General features: G+C 47.7%; 1 protein-coding gene across 1 annotated transcript in view; it reads right to left on the bottom strand.

Annotated features, from left to right (window-relative positions):
- Window positions 1-10: 10 nt before the first annotated feature.
- The window catches only part of Reep5 (receptor accessory protein 5), a 28423-nt gene continuing 15888 nt past the window's right edge, over window positions 11-12545 (bottom strand). The window contains exons 3-5 of the mRNA XM_021214750.2: window positions 10503-10641; window positions 3319-3487; window positions 11-840 (exon numbers count right to left, since the gene is read on the bottom strand). Coding sequence (XP_021070409.1) covers window positions 791-840; window positions 3319-3487; window positions 10503-10641 — 358 coding nt within the window. The 3' untranslated portion in view covers window positions 11-790. The remainder of the gene's footprint in view (window positions 841-3318; window positions 3488-10502; window positions 10642-12545) is intronic.

The following is a 12545-nucleotide window of genomic DNA, read 5'->3' on the forward strand; positions in this document are numbered from 1 at the left end:
CTGTCTGTCTGTCTTAGGAGGTGGGCTGTCTGTCTTAGGAGGTGCCTTGAACTAGTTTTTAAAGAGTTTGGGGAGGAGAGGACTAAGGACCTTGTTACCCAGATTTAAGGTAAACCATGAACGGCTGGCATTTCAGCATCTCAGATGAGGAGCAGGTGAGATGGTGCCACGGTTTCCTGGGGAACTGGAGTTGATCACAGGTTCGAGTCTTACTCGCTTGCATCGATTTCTGAAACATTACTTGGAAGCTCACACCTCCAGCCTCGGCAGGTGGTCTCGCTTCGCAGGTCACTGGTGGCGTCTACAAGCCTCTCCTGGCCTCTTCCTTGCAAGCACTGTGCGTGTTCTAGCCAGACAATAACATTTTCCATATATATGTATATGCGCAGATACATTAAGACACAGAACTATATATATAAAATCATACACTGCATGAAGCACAACCACAGAGGTTTCCTAACTGTAAGCACAAGGAGACGCATGCAGGGTGAGCCCCGCAGAGCACGGGGCCTACGGACGGAGATTCTCAACCCTCATTTGTATTTCCTGGAGTATAGTGACATGTCTTCCTACACAGCAAAATATTTTAAACATTTGAGGTACTGCCCACTCTGTTAGATTTAAACGAAAATGCTCTCTACATATACGACAATAAAAGCAAAACAGCTTACAACACATTCCATTTTTAATACATTGGGAAGTTTCCAAGGCAACATTATCCAACGACTGTGCCACTGTCCCTAGCATGACACGGAGCTCTAGGGAGCGGGTGGGGGAGGGGCGCCAGGACTCAGGTGCTCTTCTTCTCATCGCCCAGCAGGTTCACCGTAGCCTTCTTGACTGTTGAGGGAAAAGAAGATGTATCAACGGCTTTTATAATGTAAGCTCCATCCCCCCTGGCTTCTAGATAATGTGGTGACTAAGGCGGTGACTTGTGTGCCAATGCACACACACGGTGGTCAAGGCCAAGAAGGCTTCCAGGAAATGGACACAAATCCTAAGATGTAAGCAGAATTCTCAAAGGTCATCTAGCCTCGAGGCTTGTATGACACCCTCACCTGGACCATCTGTCCTGTGTCCTTCAGTCATCAAAGCAGCAGAGACGGATGGTGACCAGAGTTAGGACAGAACCCACACCACGCTATACACGCCTAGACTTGCTCACTGAGCCACTATTCCCCCAAGGCAGGAAGTGTCAGGGGGGCGGGAGAGTGGGGCACAGTGAGATGGCACAGAGGGCAGCTGGTTTTGATGGAGCCCAGAGTCTCCCAGTGAGAGCCCTTTTTCCACAAGCTTCCTGACAACTGCTCTTCCTTCACTCCCTTCAAATTGCCAGGTAAAGTCGACATCAAGGGGGAAACAGTCTTTCTCAACTAGCTGTGTGAGAGAGCCCCAGGGACGTTGAACCATCAGAGAACCACTGAGCCGTCTCTCCAACCAACTTTCTTCCAATTTCTAAATCCTATCCGGGGTCTGCTTTCCTGATCCAAGGCTAGAACAGAGCAGTCTGATGGCCTGTGACACCTGAAGTGTTCACTGAGACCCCCTCTTCCTGGACAGCATCCATGCCTCCTCCTGCTCCTCCACCCTCCCCTCCTCCGTCACTTCTCTTTTCTTCTTATTGAGCAAACTGAAGCTCCCAGCTACACACTCAAAACCAGCCTCTCTAACACCGACCCCTTCTGTCCAAAACGTCCCATCCCCGGCTACCTCCCCCACCCCCATGGTATACTAGATGCCATCCCTGGTCTGCTTGAGGGCATGGTTGTGGGCAGCAGCTCCCCGCCCCTACCCTGTGAGCTCTACTGACCATGTCTAATCACTTTTGAAGATGATGTTTCTCTACTGTAAGAAGGTCTCTGGAGTCTCACCACCCTGTGTCCTCCCCAGACATAGTTGTGTTCTCTCAGGACACTGCTCCTGGTCTCTCAAATCTCTCCAACCAGGTGTTTGTTCCCAGTGCCCATAAAGCCGCTTTTTTGGGTCACTAGTCAGTCCTTCCTCACTGCCGAGTCTGACGGTTGTCTCCTGGTCTCCTCTCATCTAACCCTCGGGCACGTGGCGTGATGGACACCTCACTGTACAATGCTCTCTGGCTTTTCTGATACCCTGATCAGCTTCTCCGGGCTGGTGCAGCTGGCTGGCAGTGCCCTTTCATCTCTTGACCTCAGTGTAAACCCACTTCCTGGGGCTCTCAGCATCTGTATCCAGTGGCTATCTGACTGATCCACGAAGGTCTCTACCTGATAGACACCTCAGACATCTGCCTAGGACAGAATGTTGTGTTCTCTGCTACCTGGTCTTCCCACCTCAATGGCAAGTCCACATTTGAACTGTTCAGGCTTTAAGTCCTGGCCTCGGCTTCTTTCTCTCTCAAACTCCTAAGCAAATCCTACTGCCCCCACCTTAAAAAGCAATCAAGAATCTCATGCTTACTATTGCTACTTTATTGTCACTGCTACAACTCATGAGGCCACCACCTCTTGCCAGATCACAACATCCTAACTAGACTAATATTTCCTTCCTTCTTCAGCCCACATTCCCCCAAACCCTGAGCTGAGAACCGAACCCACCCAGGGACTTGTTAGGCAAATGCTCTACTGGCTGAGCTAAATCCCCTTAGTCCACTCTTCACACCTTTCTGCTCAAACTTCTCCAGCAGCAGTCTAAGCCATGGCCTGTGGGGAGCCCCTGCTCCGCCCACTGGCTGCCCCTGCTCCACCCATTGGCTGCCCCTGCTCCGCCCACTGGCTGCCCCTGCTCCGCCCACTGGCTGCCCCACCCCGCCCACTGGCTGCCCCTGCTCCGCCCACTGGCTGCCCCTGCTCCGCCCACTGGCTGCCCCACCCCGCCCACTGGCTGCTCCTGCTCCTGCCATCCTTTTGTGTTTCTTTTATGGCTTCTGCCTCCAAGCTTTTTTACACAAGCAGTTCCTGAACAGTCTACCCTGAGGTCTCCTCTGTTGATTTTTCAGGTCAGACTCAGGAAGCCCTCATGACAGCTGATCTTGATTTCAACCTGACTCACCTGAGGAGGAGCCTCCGTTGCAGAGCTTCGTCAATCAGACTGGCCTTGGGCATGATGTCTTGGGGCATTTTCTTGATTGCTAATTGCAGGCCAGCCTGAACTGGATATATAGACATTTATCTAGCTGGTGCTCAACTCTGCCTGCGGTGGGAAAGTCACTTTTCTAACACTGAATGTCGCTGAGGAAGAAGCGGAGGACGTGGGGGAGGACGGGTGTCCAGAGCGCCTGTTTTCTGAGCATAGGGCATGGCATCTTCTCCACACAGTGCACAAGCTGTCCCCAAGGCTTACCTTCTTTGCTGATGGCATCTGCAGTCTCTTTGGCTTTGTCCTTCACGTCCTTCACTACACTGTCTACCTGGGACTCGTGCTTGAGGAAGACAGGACGGATGATTCGCCGATAGAGCATCTCAGCCCCGTTAGCCGGGCTGGGGGCCATGCACCACAGCAGGAAGCCACACTGCAGGGGACAGAAGGCTGGTGAGAAGGTACCTGGGCACGCTGGGACTCCATGCACACCTTCCCCCAGTGTTGTTTCTGTCATCTCCACTGGTGCCCCAGTGTTTTCTAATGTCTGATGGGAGGCCTTTCTTTCAGATGGAAAAAGCACAACCAGTAAGGAAGCAGCCTGAGCTATACAGAGAGGCTGTTTCAGAAGAAAGAGAAGGAAGAGGAAGAGAGAGGCTGGGACCACAGCTCAGTTGTTACAGTGCTGGCCTAGCTCAGTCAACCTCCTGGTCTAAACCCCCCCAGCACCACAGAAGCTAGGCATGGTGGTACCAGCCCACAATTCCATCGCTGCATGGAGGTGGAGCAAGCCATTCAAGGTCATCCACGCTACACAGGAAGTGAAAACAACCTGGGATATATGTGAGACCATGTCTGAAATAAATAGGTAAATAAGCAAATAATAATGAGAGACAGAGAGAGGAAAATAAAGGGAACACAAATATGACTCAGTGAAACCCATTGTTTTTTTTTTGTTTTTGTTTTTGTTATGTGTATGTGTGTGTGATATGATTTGAGATATGGGGCATGTGTGTGAATGCAGGTACACACTTCACTTGAAGGTCAAAGGCTAATTTCAGGAATCACTTCTCTCCCTCACTATAGGCTCTGGAAATCAGGTTCAGGGTGCGAGGCTTGCACAACAATCACTGTTATACACTACACCATCGTGTCTGACTGAACTCCTTCTTCTTAAAATAAGAGCCTACTGATAAAGACGGGGCTGGGAAGATGAGGGCCTGAGTTTAGATCGCCGGCCCCATGTAAAAGGCTGGTGTGGGGGTGGGGCACATGCCGGTGAGCACACATACCCTGTAAGGGAGAGCTGAGTATAGCAGTGCTTGTAGCCCTAGCCACTGTACTTTAACATACAAGTTCAAGGCCAGCATGGGCAAAATTGTCAGGAGCCATCTAGGAGAGGCTAAGCCTAGCAGGTGACTTTCCTGGACGTGGCCCACCATGGCTTATGATGGGTGAGCTCTGAGAGGCAAGGTCCCAAGAGACTTCAACTCAGGATGGCTTCTTGCAGCTGATATGCCTTCTTCAGATCAACATAAAAATGAACTTTCATGAATTAATGCTGTTTAGATAAACTAGTGATTTTATAGAATTCCTCGTGTGATTCAAATAATTTTAGGAAGAAAGTTTAAAGAGATGGTTTTAGTTGTTCGGCCAGAAAGATGTAATAAAGTTAGAATCAAGAATAAAATGTGCTCATTCCTCATAAAGTGGTAAGAAATGGCTGCAAAATAAGGCATACAATGAGCTTCACAATTACACTAAAAAGAAAAATAGGCTTGGGACAAATTTGTGATCAAGGGAAAACATTCTAGGTCAGATGAGGCCACAGGTGTGCACTATGATAAAATGAGGTCACGTGAAACTGTTGCCTTGAACATATAATGAGCTTATCGAATGAAATACTGCTTTGAATTTAATATCAACATCCTTCTGTGACTCCCCTTTTGTATGACATTTTATTTATAAGGTAATTTTCTAAAGAACTTTTGTCTAAGAGGGTATAAGCAGGCCAGAGAGAAGGAACGAAGTGTGGCATCTGGGGCTCTTCTTCACCCACCCACCAAATGTATGTGTGTATATGTCTGTTGTATACATGCGTAGATATGTGTGTATGCATGTAAGTATGCAAGAACACTTGTGGAGTTGATGAGACAGGTGGTCAGGCCTGACCAGAATATGTGTGTGTGTGTGTGTGTGTGTGTGTGTGTATGTATGTATCTGTGCATATTGCCTATGTAAAATATTTTCTTTCTTTCCTTCTCTTTTCTTCCTGGTTCACAAAGAGTTAATGAGCCCAAACCTCTTGTCTGGTCCATGAGCCAGAGAGAAGGGAGCCTAACAATTAAGGCTTTTTTTTTTTTTTTTTAATCCCCTGATGCTAGCAGAAAGAGTTTATTATAAGAAGCCAACAGCTTTTGGGCTTTATTAGCAAAGAGTTACAGACAGAGAACTGCCAAAGATAAACACATGTTGGCCTCACCACTGACTATACCCCAACACTGCTTTTTCTTAGGGCCCTCTCACGCCCGGCTGGACTCAGGCACAGAATATTGAAACTTCAAAGGAAGGAGAGGGATATGTTTCTGGCTACTATCTTTTAAAAAAAAAACATAGGATGTCTCATTTTCAGGAATAAATTATTCACAGAGAGCTATATTCACATCAAAAGGAGGCACCAAGGTAAAATGCTAATGGCTGACCAGATGAACAATCAAAAGGGCCTCCTATCTCTTGAGCGTAGGCAAGTGAGCACGTCTGAGTCCTTTTTCTTTTCTGTAGGGTTTTAGGAAAATCATTTCTTTTTATTTTTTGCAGTTATTTACTTTATTGCACAAATGCTTTGCCCACAAGTACATATGTGCACCATATGTGCATACAGTGCCCACAGAGGTCAGAAGAGGGCATTAGATTCCTCTGGAACTGGAGTGATGGATGGCTATTAGCCACCATGTCATTACTGGGAATTGAACCTGAATTCTGCAAGAGCAGCCACTGAGCCATCTCGCCAGGCCCATGATGCTTTTCATCTGCTATGAGGAGGACAACAGAACCATCTAAAGTCCCCACTATTGATTGAACCCTCTGAAACAGCACCCACCCACAGAGACACCACATTTGAGCAGTCCAGTCAGGCTGATTCTCTCTTATGGATGAATTAAGGCAAGACTAACAGATGGGACCAGCTCAAACATTTCTAGTTCTGTCTTCAGTGTGATTACTCTGTAGGATATACAGCCAGCTATCCACTTGGTACTTCCTGGTACTCTCTAGCTAACTGTCTTGAGACAGTAATTACTGTTCTCTTCCTCCATCCTCAGCACTTGCCAGTTCTCATATTAAAAAGAAGGTTAATTACTGTCCAACTCTCGAGGCACTCCCTAGCTACCAGCTTTCAGAGCTCCATCTCCATCTGGGAACTGTTTTTCACAGAGAGGTGACCAGCTTCTTGTCAAGCTCTCCTTCAAGCTTAAAACTCTAGAGACAACCAGAGGCGCCCACTCTGACAGCTCAGATGAAGGGCACACACCACTCTAACGAGGTTGCTGTGGCATCAGCACAAACAAAACAAGCCAGGAGACTGTCTGTGGCTCAGTGCTATCACCATCCAAGAGTAGGGCTAGAACAGATAGTCAGGGGACTGTCGTGGTCAGCGTTTAAAGCTTTGGAACGCCAGAGGAAGTGCGTTCCAAAGGCTGGAGATGTACTCAGCGATACAGTGCTTGCCTAAAAATGCACCAGGCCCAGAGGTCAATCCCCAGCAACAAACACACGAGCATGAGCATGTGTGCACGCATGCGTGTGCACACACACACACACACACACATGAGAGAGAGAGAGAGAGAGAGAGAGAGAGAGAGAGAGAGAGAGAGAGAGAGAGAGAGAGAGAGAATGAGAATGGGGGGGGGAGAAACATGGAGACTGATTCTTTTTTTTTTTTGAGACAGGGTTTCTCTGTATAGCCCTGCCTGTCCTGCAACCTGCTCTGTAGAGCAGGCTGGTTTTGAACTCAGAGATTCACCTGCCTCTGCCTCCCAAGTGCTGAGATTAAGGATATGGGCCACCACTGCAGAAAGTGATTTTATGTGTCAACTTTTCCCACTATGCTACCATGAATCAGTCAGAAACCCAAGTCTTAGACACACAATGCCACTTACGTTCTGAGGACATGGAAGAAGCAGACAAACTGTCAGGGAAACAAAATAAGGGAAATACTCTCAAAATGCAGTATGTACTTGTATAAAATGGCCTTATGTAAACCTGTATAATTAAGGAGAAAAGGAAATCTAGACCTTGGAAAGCCTTTGCAATATAGCCAGACTGAATTTAAAATCAATTATTCAAAAAATAATAAAATAAAATCAATTGTTCAAACCGTGGTGGCACATGCACATCTTAGCATGTAGGAGGCAGAGGCAGGTGAAGCTCCGTGAGTTCAAGGCCAGCCCGGTCTACAGAGTGAGTGCCAGGACAGCCAGGGTTATACAGTGAGACCCTGTATCAAATAATCAAAACAAAAATCAATCATTCAAGCTGTGCGCAGTAATCTGAGGTCATCTGAGCATAAATCCTGTGTTAAGGGAAAAGTAAAACAGAGATGGCTGCTCTTCCAGAACCACAAGTAAGACAAGAAGAGCCGGAGAGGGAGACAGCTCCCCACCACCACCTTTTTTTTTTTTTTTTTAAAGATTTATTTATTAATTTATTTCATGTATGCAGGTACACTGTCGCTGACTTCAGACACGCCAGAAGAGGGCATTGGATCCCCATATACAGATGGTTGTGAGCCACCATGTGGTTGCTGGGAATTGAACTCAGGACCTCTGGAAGAGCAGTCAGTGCTCTTAACCGCTGAGCCACCTTGCCAGCCCATTCCCCTTTTTTATACAGAAGTATCCTATTTTTAGTTCTGTTGCAGTGACAATACAGTCTCACAAAAAGCAACCCAGGGAATAAAAGGCTTTGTTTCAGCTTCTGTCAGAGAAGGTGGGCAGGACGGTGGTAACTCCTCGGGAACTTGAAGCAGGCACCGTGGGTGGGGGACACTGCTTGCTGGCCCACTCATTCTCAGGGTAACTGGCTTTCTGCACAGCCCAGGACCACCTGCCAGGGAACAGGCTGTGCCCTCCTACAACAATTAGTGATCAAAATAGTCCCCGAAGGACAAGCCCTCAGCCAGCCTGACGGTGAGTCCTTCAGGAGACCCGCTTCTCTAGTTTGGGTCAAGTCCACAGTTAAAAGCTAAGTAGGACATAAAGGGCGTGTCATTTATTCCACAGCCTGAAAGAGTTTATAAATTCCTTGGAGGAAAATCTGTTCTCAGAGCAAAATAATAAGATACTGGATGAGTACATTATTTCTAAAGAAAAACAACATAATCAACCACAGACCTTGTCAGGAGCAGAAGCACAACTGAAGGATGCAGAATTTTATAGCAGATTGTTTTGACGCTCAAAGAAGTGAGGCAGCTGTGCAAACCCGAAGGCCAGAGCTCTACTGCGGATTCCCAGAACCCATGAGAGACACAGAACCAACTCCTGACAGTGTGTCCTCTGACCTTCACACACACACACACACACACACACACACACACACACACACACGCACAGTCTCTCTCACAGCCATACACACACATTCACACATACTCACATACTCTCACACACAAGTAAAATAAAATTAAAGTAAGTGCAGAGCAAAACTAGTTGGGCCTAGAAATTATGATAGATGAAATAAAAGTCCAATCATATGGCACTGCTGCAGAACGGCTGTAACTACGAGCAAATGTAAGACCTGGACAGTCAGATTGCAGGGAAAGAGGAACGTGTGCACAGATTCTCTAAGATGAAGGCTAAGATCAGGTAGCAAAGGAAGCTACATCTATTATATCTCAGAATTAGAAATTAAGGAGCTGGCGGAGTAGGTCAGAGGTGGAGCACTTGCCAAGCATGCGCAAAGTCCTGCTCAGACTCGTAGCCCAGAAAAAAACAAGAAACTACAGCAGGAGACAGCACACTACCACCTGAGCTGCACCCACACGTCCTCAGATTAGAAAGCATTTACGTATGCAAGTGTATACAAATAAGAGTAACTGTAAGTGGGTCATAAGACATATAAGCAACAATTGTTAGGTGTAAAAAAACCCCAAACTTCGGTGTGCTACATGCACACCAACTGCAGACCAGACTGAACACCATCTTCAAAGTCGTAGTTTTGTAAACAGGAATGACTCGGACATGGAAAGGCTGTGAGAATCTGGTAGGATGTGGATGTGGAAAGGAAAGAGAGCCAAATCATCTTCCAAAATAATGCTCTGAACAGAGGCAAGCCCGGAAGGCACCCTTAGTTACAGACGGAGAAATAAATGGCAAAGCTAAATTGCCATCAGTGAGAGAGAGAGTGAACTTTTTGTTTTTTAAAATATTTGCTCTTATTGTGCTTCCATCATGTGGCTGGTGCCCCAGAGGCCAGAAGAGAAGCAGATTCCCTGGAACTGGAGTTCCAGACGGTTGTGAGCTGCCATGTGTGTGCTGGGACTCGAACCTGGCTGGCTCCTCGCCAAGGGCAGCAAGTACCTTCGACCACAGAGCCATCTCTCCAGTCCCAGCAATGGTTAGTTTTACAGAAGGTGCAGAATGGATTGTTTTTTGCAAAATCTTTCAGAGTAACCTGGATCTTTAAGCTATGTCACATGTACTTTGTACTAATAAAAAGGGACAGAGGCTAGCCCGGAGCCCTGCAGGGCTGGGCACTCCACCTTCCCTTGCAAAGCTTGCAAAGTCTGCAGCCTGAGAACCGGAGGCAGCGCCTGCATCATATCCACTCTGCTGTGGAAGACATCTGGGCAACCATCTGAGCACAGCTTGAAAAAGAACCACCATGTTCACAAAATGAACAACCCTGTCCCTCTCGTTCCCCTCTGGGGAAGCCAGAAGCCCGCAGTGATCCAGTTATAAATGAGTTTCAGTTTCCTGTCCTTTTCCCAAATGCTGGCAGCTTGGGCTAGTCCTCTGCCAAAAACAAGGTTTGGCAGGCCTGAGCTCTGACTACCACACTGCCAAAGTTACCAAGCTAACTTTCTCAACCAACTAGACACTTTCTTTCTCCAAATCTATTATGGAAATTGTTTGGTTTTCTCCCAAAAATAATGACTCCTTTTCAGCACTGTGAATGCTGAAAACATGCGGAGCCTACCACACATCACTGCATGAAGATTAACCTGGATCAATCATAAGACCTCCATTCCCTGCAATTACCAAACAGGCAGCTGACACAAGGCCTCCAACAGAGGAACGGAGAGGGGAATCCTGCCTCCTCCTCTGTAATCTGAGACAAGAACCACTGGCATCCAACACTCAAGCCCTTGCGCCTACTGTTCCTGGTTTAGCGGTCCTGAGATGGAGCCTGAGACACACATGTGGAAGAGAGGAGCGGGCAGACAGCCACTGTACCTTCAGCATGTAGTAGAAGGGGAACCAGGACAGGAAGAGATCGGAGAAGAATTCGGCAATGCTGAACACACCGTACACCACCCAGTACGTCAGCCACTGGGTGTCATCATCTTTGTTGGGACTCTCGATGGCCTTCATTCTGAAAAGCAATGTAAAAGAAAATATGCCATCAATTAGTGAGATCCACTCCTCCTTCAGTCTGTTCTTCGACACCAAACACTCAAGCAGATGTACAAGCTGTGGCACACGTTCACTGCAGCTCTCAGCGGGCAGAGGCAGGAGGATCTCTGTAAATTCCAGGCCAGCCAGGGATACACAACGAGACCCTGTTAGAAACAATTTTTAAAACCTTCATAATAGCCTGTAGGGTGTTTCTTGTTGTTGCTGCTGGATTTTTGCTTTTTTTTTAGAGGAAGAACCTTAGCTTAGAGAAGACAGGCAGGCTGGTCCCCAGGACACCTCCCGAGCCTGGTTCATTCCACCGGAGAGTCGCTTTCTCAATTAGAAAAGCAGTTCACCATCAGACATGGTAGCACCTAGCAACATGTCTGGTATAAAATGTGCATTTCATGTTTCCTAGGTACAATAGGAGGTTTGCATTCTTATTTCTGTAAGGCACCACAGAGGTCTTGCCCTGAGCTAGAGGTCCACAGGTCATGGAGCATAAAGAGCACCGAGAGGCCATAGTCCCAAAGTGTAAAGCCCAGAAGACCCTCTACTATCCCCCCACTTACTGGGGCAGAGGAGGGACCCCCAGAAGTGAAAGTCTGCCGGCTCACACCCACCCAGAGGAGTCGGTAAAACACAGTATCTAGTTCCTTCTTGAGACCGACTAATTCAGGCTGTGGAAGGTGGCAGTCAGCCACATGTTCTCAGAAAGCTGTACGGGAGCCAGGTGTGGTGGCACCTGCCCCCGGGAGGTGAGAACAGGAGAATCTCAAGTTCCAAGCTGGACTGCAGTCTCAAAAATAACAATAAATAAAAGAGGCTGGGCAGATGGCTCAGTGGGTAAAACACAGAAGTGAGGACCTGGTCCAGATGCCCAGAACACAGTGTGTCTAATCCCACCCTACGATGGCAGATGGGAGGCAGAGACAACCATCCGTAAGCTCACTGGCCAGCTAGCCTGGTGGACACGCTGGCAACAATGAACCCCGCCTCACCTGATACGGTCCTCTGACCCCCACTTGGGTGCCAGGGTAAGCTACCCCAACACACACACACACATTCATTCTCTCTCTCTCTCTCTCTCTCTCTCTCTCTCTCTCTCTCTCTCTCTCTCTCTATCTCTATCTCTATCTCTCCAAACACATTAAGATTTAAGAAGAAAAAGCAAGCAAGCTATACAGTTGACTGCACCGCAGAGCCAACTGGACAACCATCATCACATTCCCAGCCTTCACAGCTCCACCCTACTCACTTCTAAGAAAGAAAACCCAAGTAGCCACTGTGGTTTCCAACAAGCTGCCGATGAAGGGTGGCCACTGACTCCCACACTGAGGAGGAGGCCAAGGGAAAAGGCACAAAACTCCAGAGACATTGCGGAGCACTCTCAGTGGCAGTTGGCAATGACTGTGGCTCTCTGCACAGGCCTGGCCTCGTCGTAAGTGGCAGACACTGATCCTGAACTCTGAACTCCCGGGGTAAATATTCACAGTGTCTCTGGACACATGGTGGCCTTTAGGTCCCTTACTGTCTGCAGCCTACACTGCATTTTCTCACCGCTGACCCGGAGCCTGACCACCTCTGCTCGGCACTTCAGCTCCCGTGTCCTCTGTCCCAGCCTTACACCATGTTCTGGGTGAGAATGAGGGCTTTACCTCCCTAGAGCAAATGGCAAGAAAGAAGCTGGGCCATGTAAGTGACAGGCAAAGCTAAGAAGGAAAAGATGGTCTGCTGCTCTGGGGAGCCAGGAACCCTACAATTTCACAGACCAGAATCAGGAACCACAAAGGTCGAACTGGAGGCATCTCAAAGATGAACTGACTAAAATCCTCATATATATATATATATATATATATATATATATATATATATATATAT

This window comes from Mus pahari, chromosome 15, assembly GCF_900095145.1.
Source record: "Mus pahari chromosome 15, PAHARI_EIJ_v1.1, whole genome shotgun sequence".
In the NCBI taxonomy this organism is placed as follows: domain Eukaryota; kingdom Metazoa; phylum Chordata; class Mammalia; order Rodentia; family Muridae; genus Mus; species Mus pahari.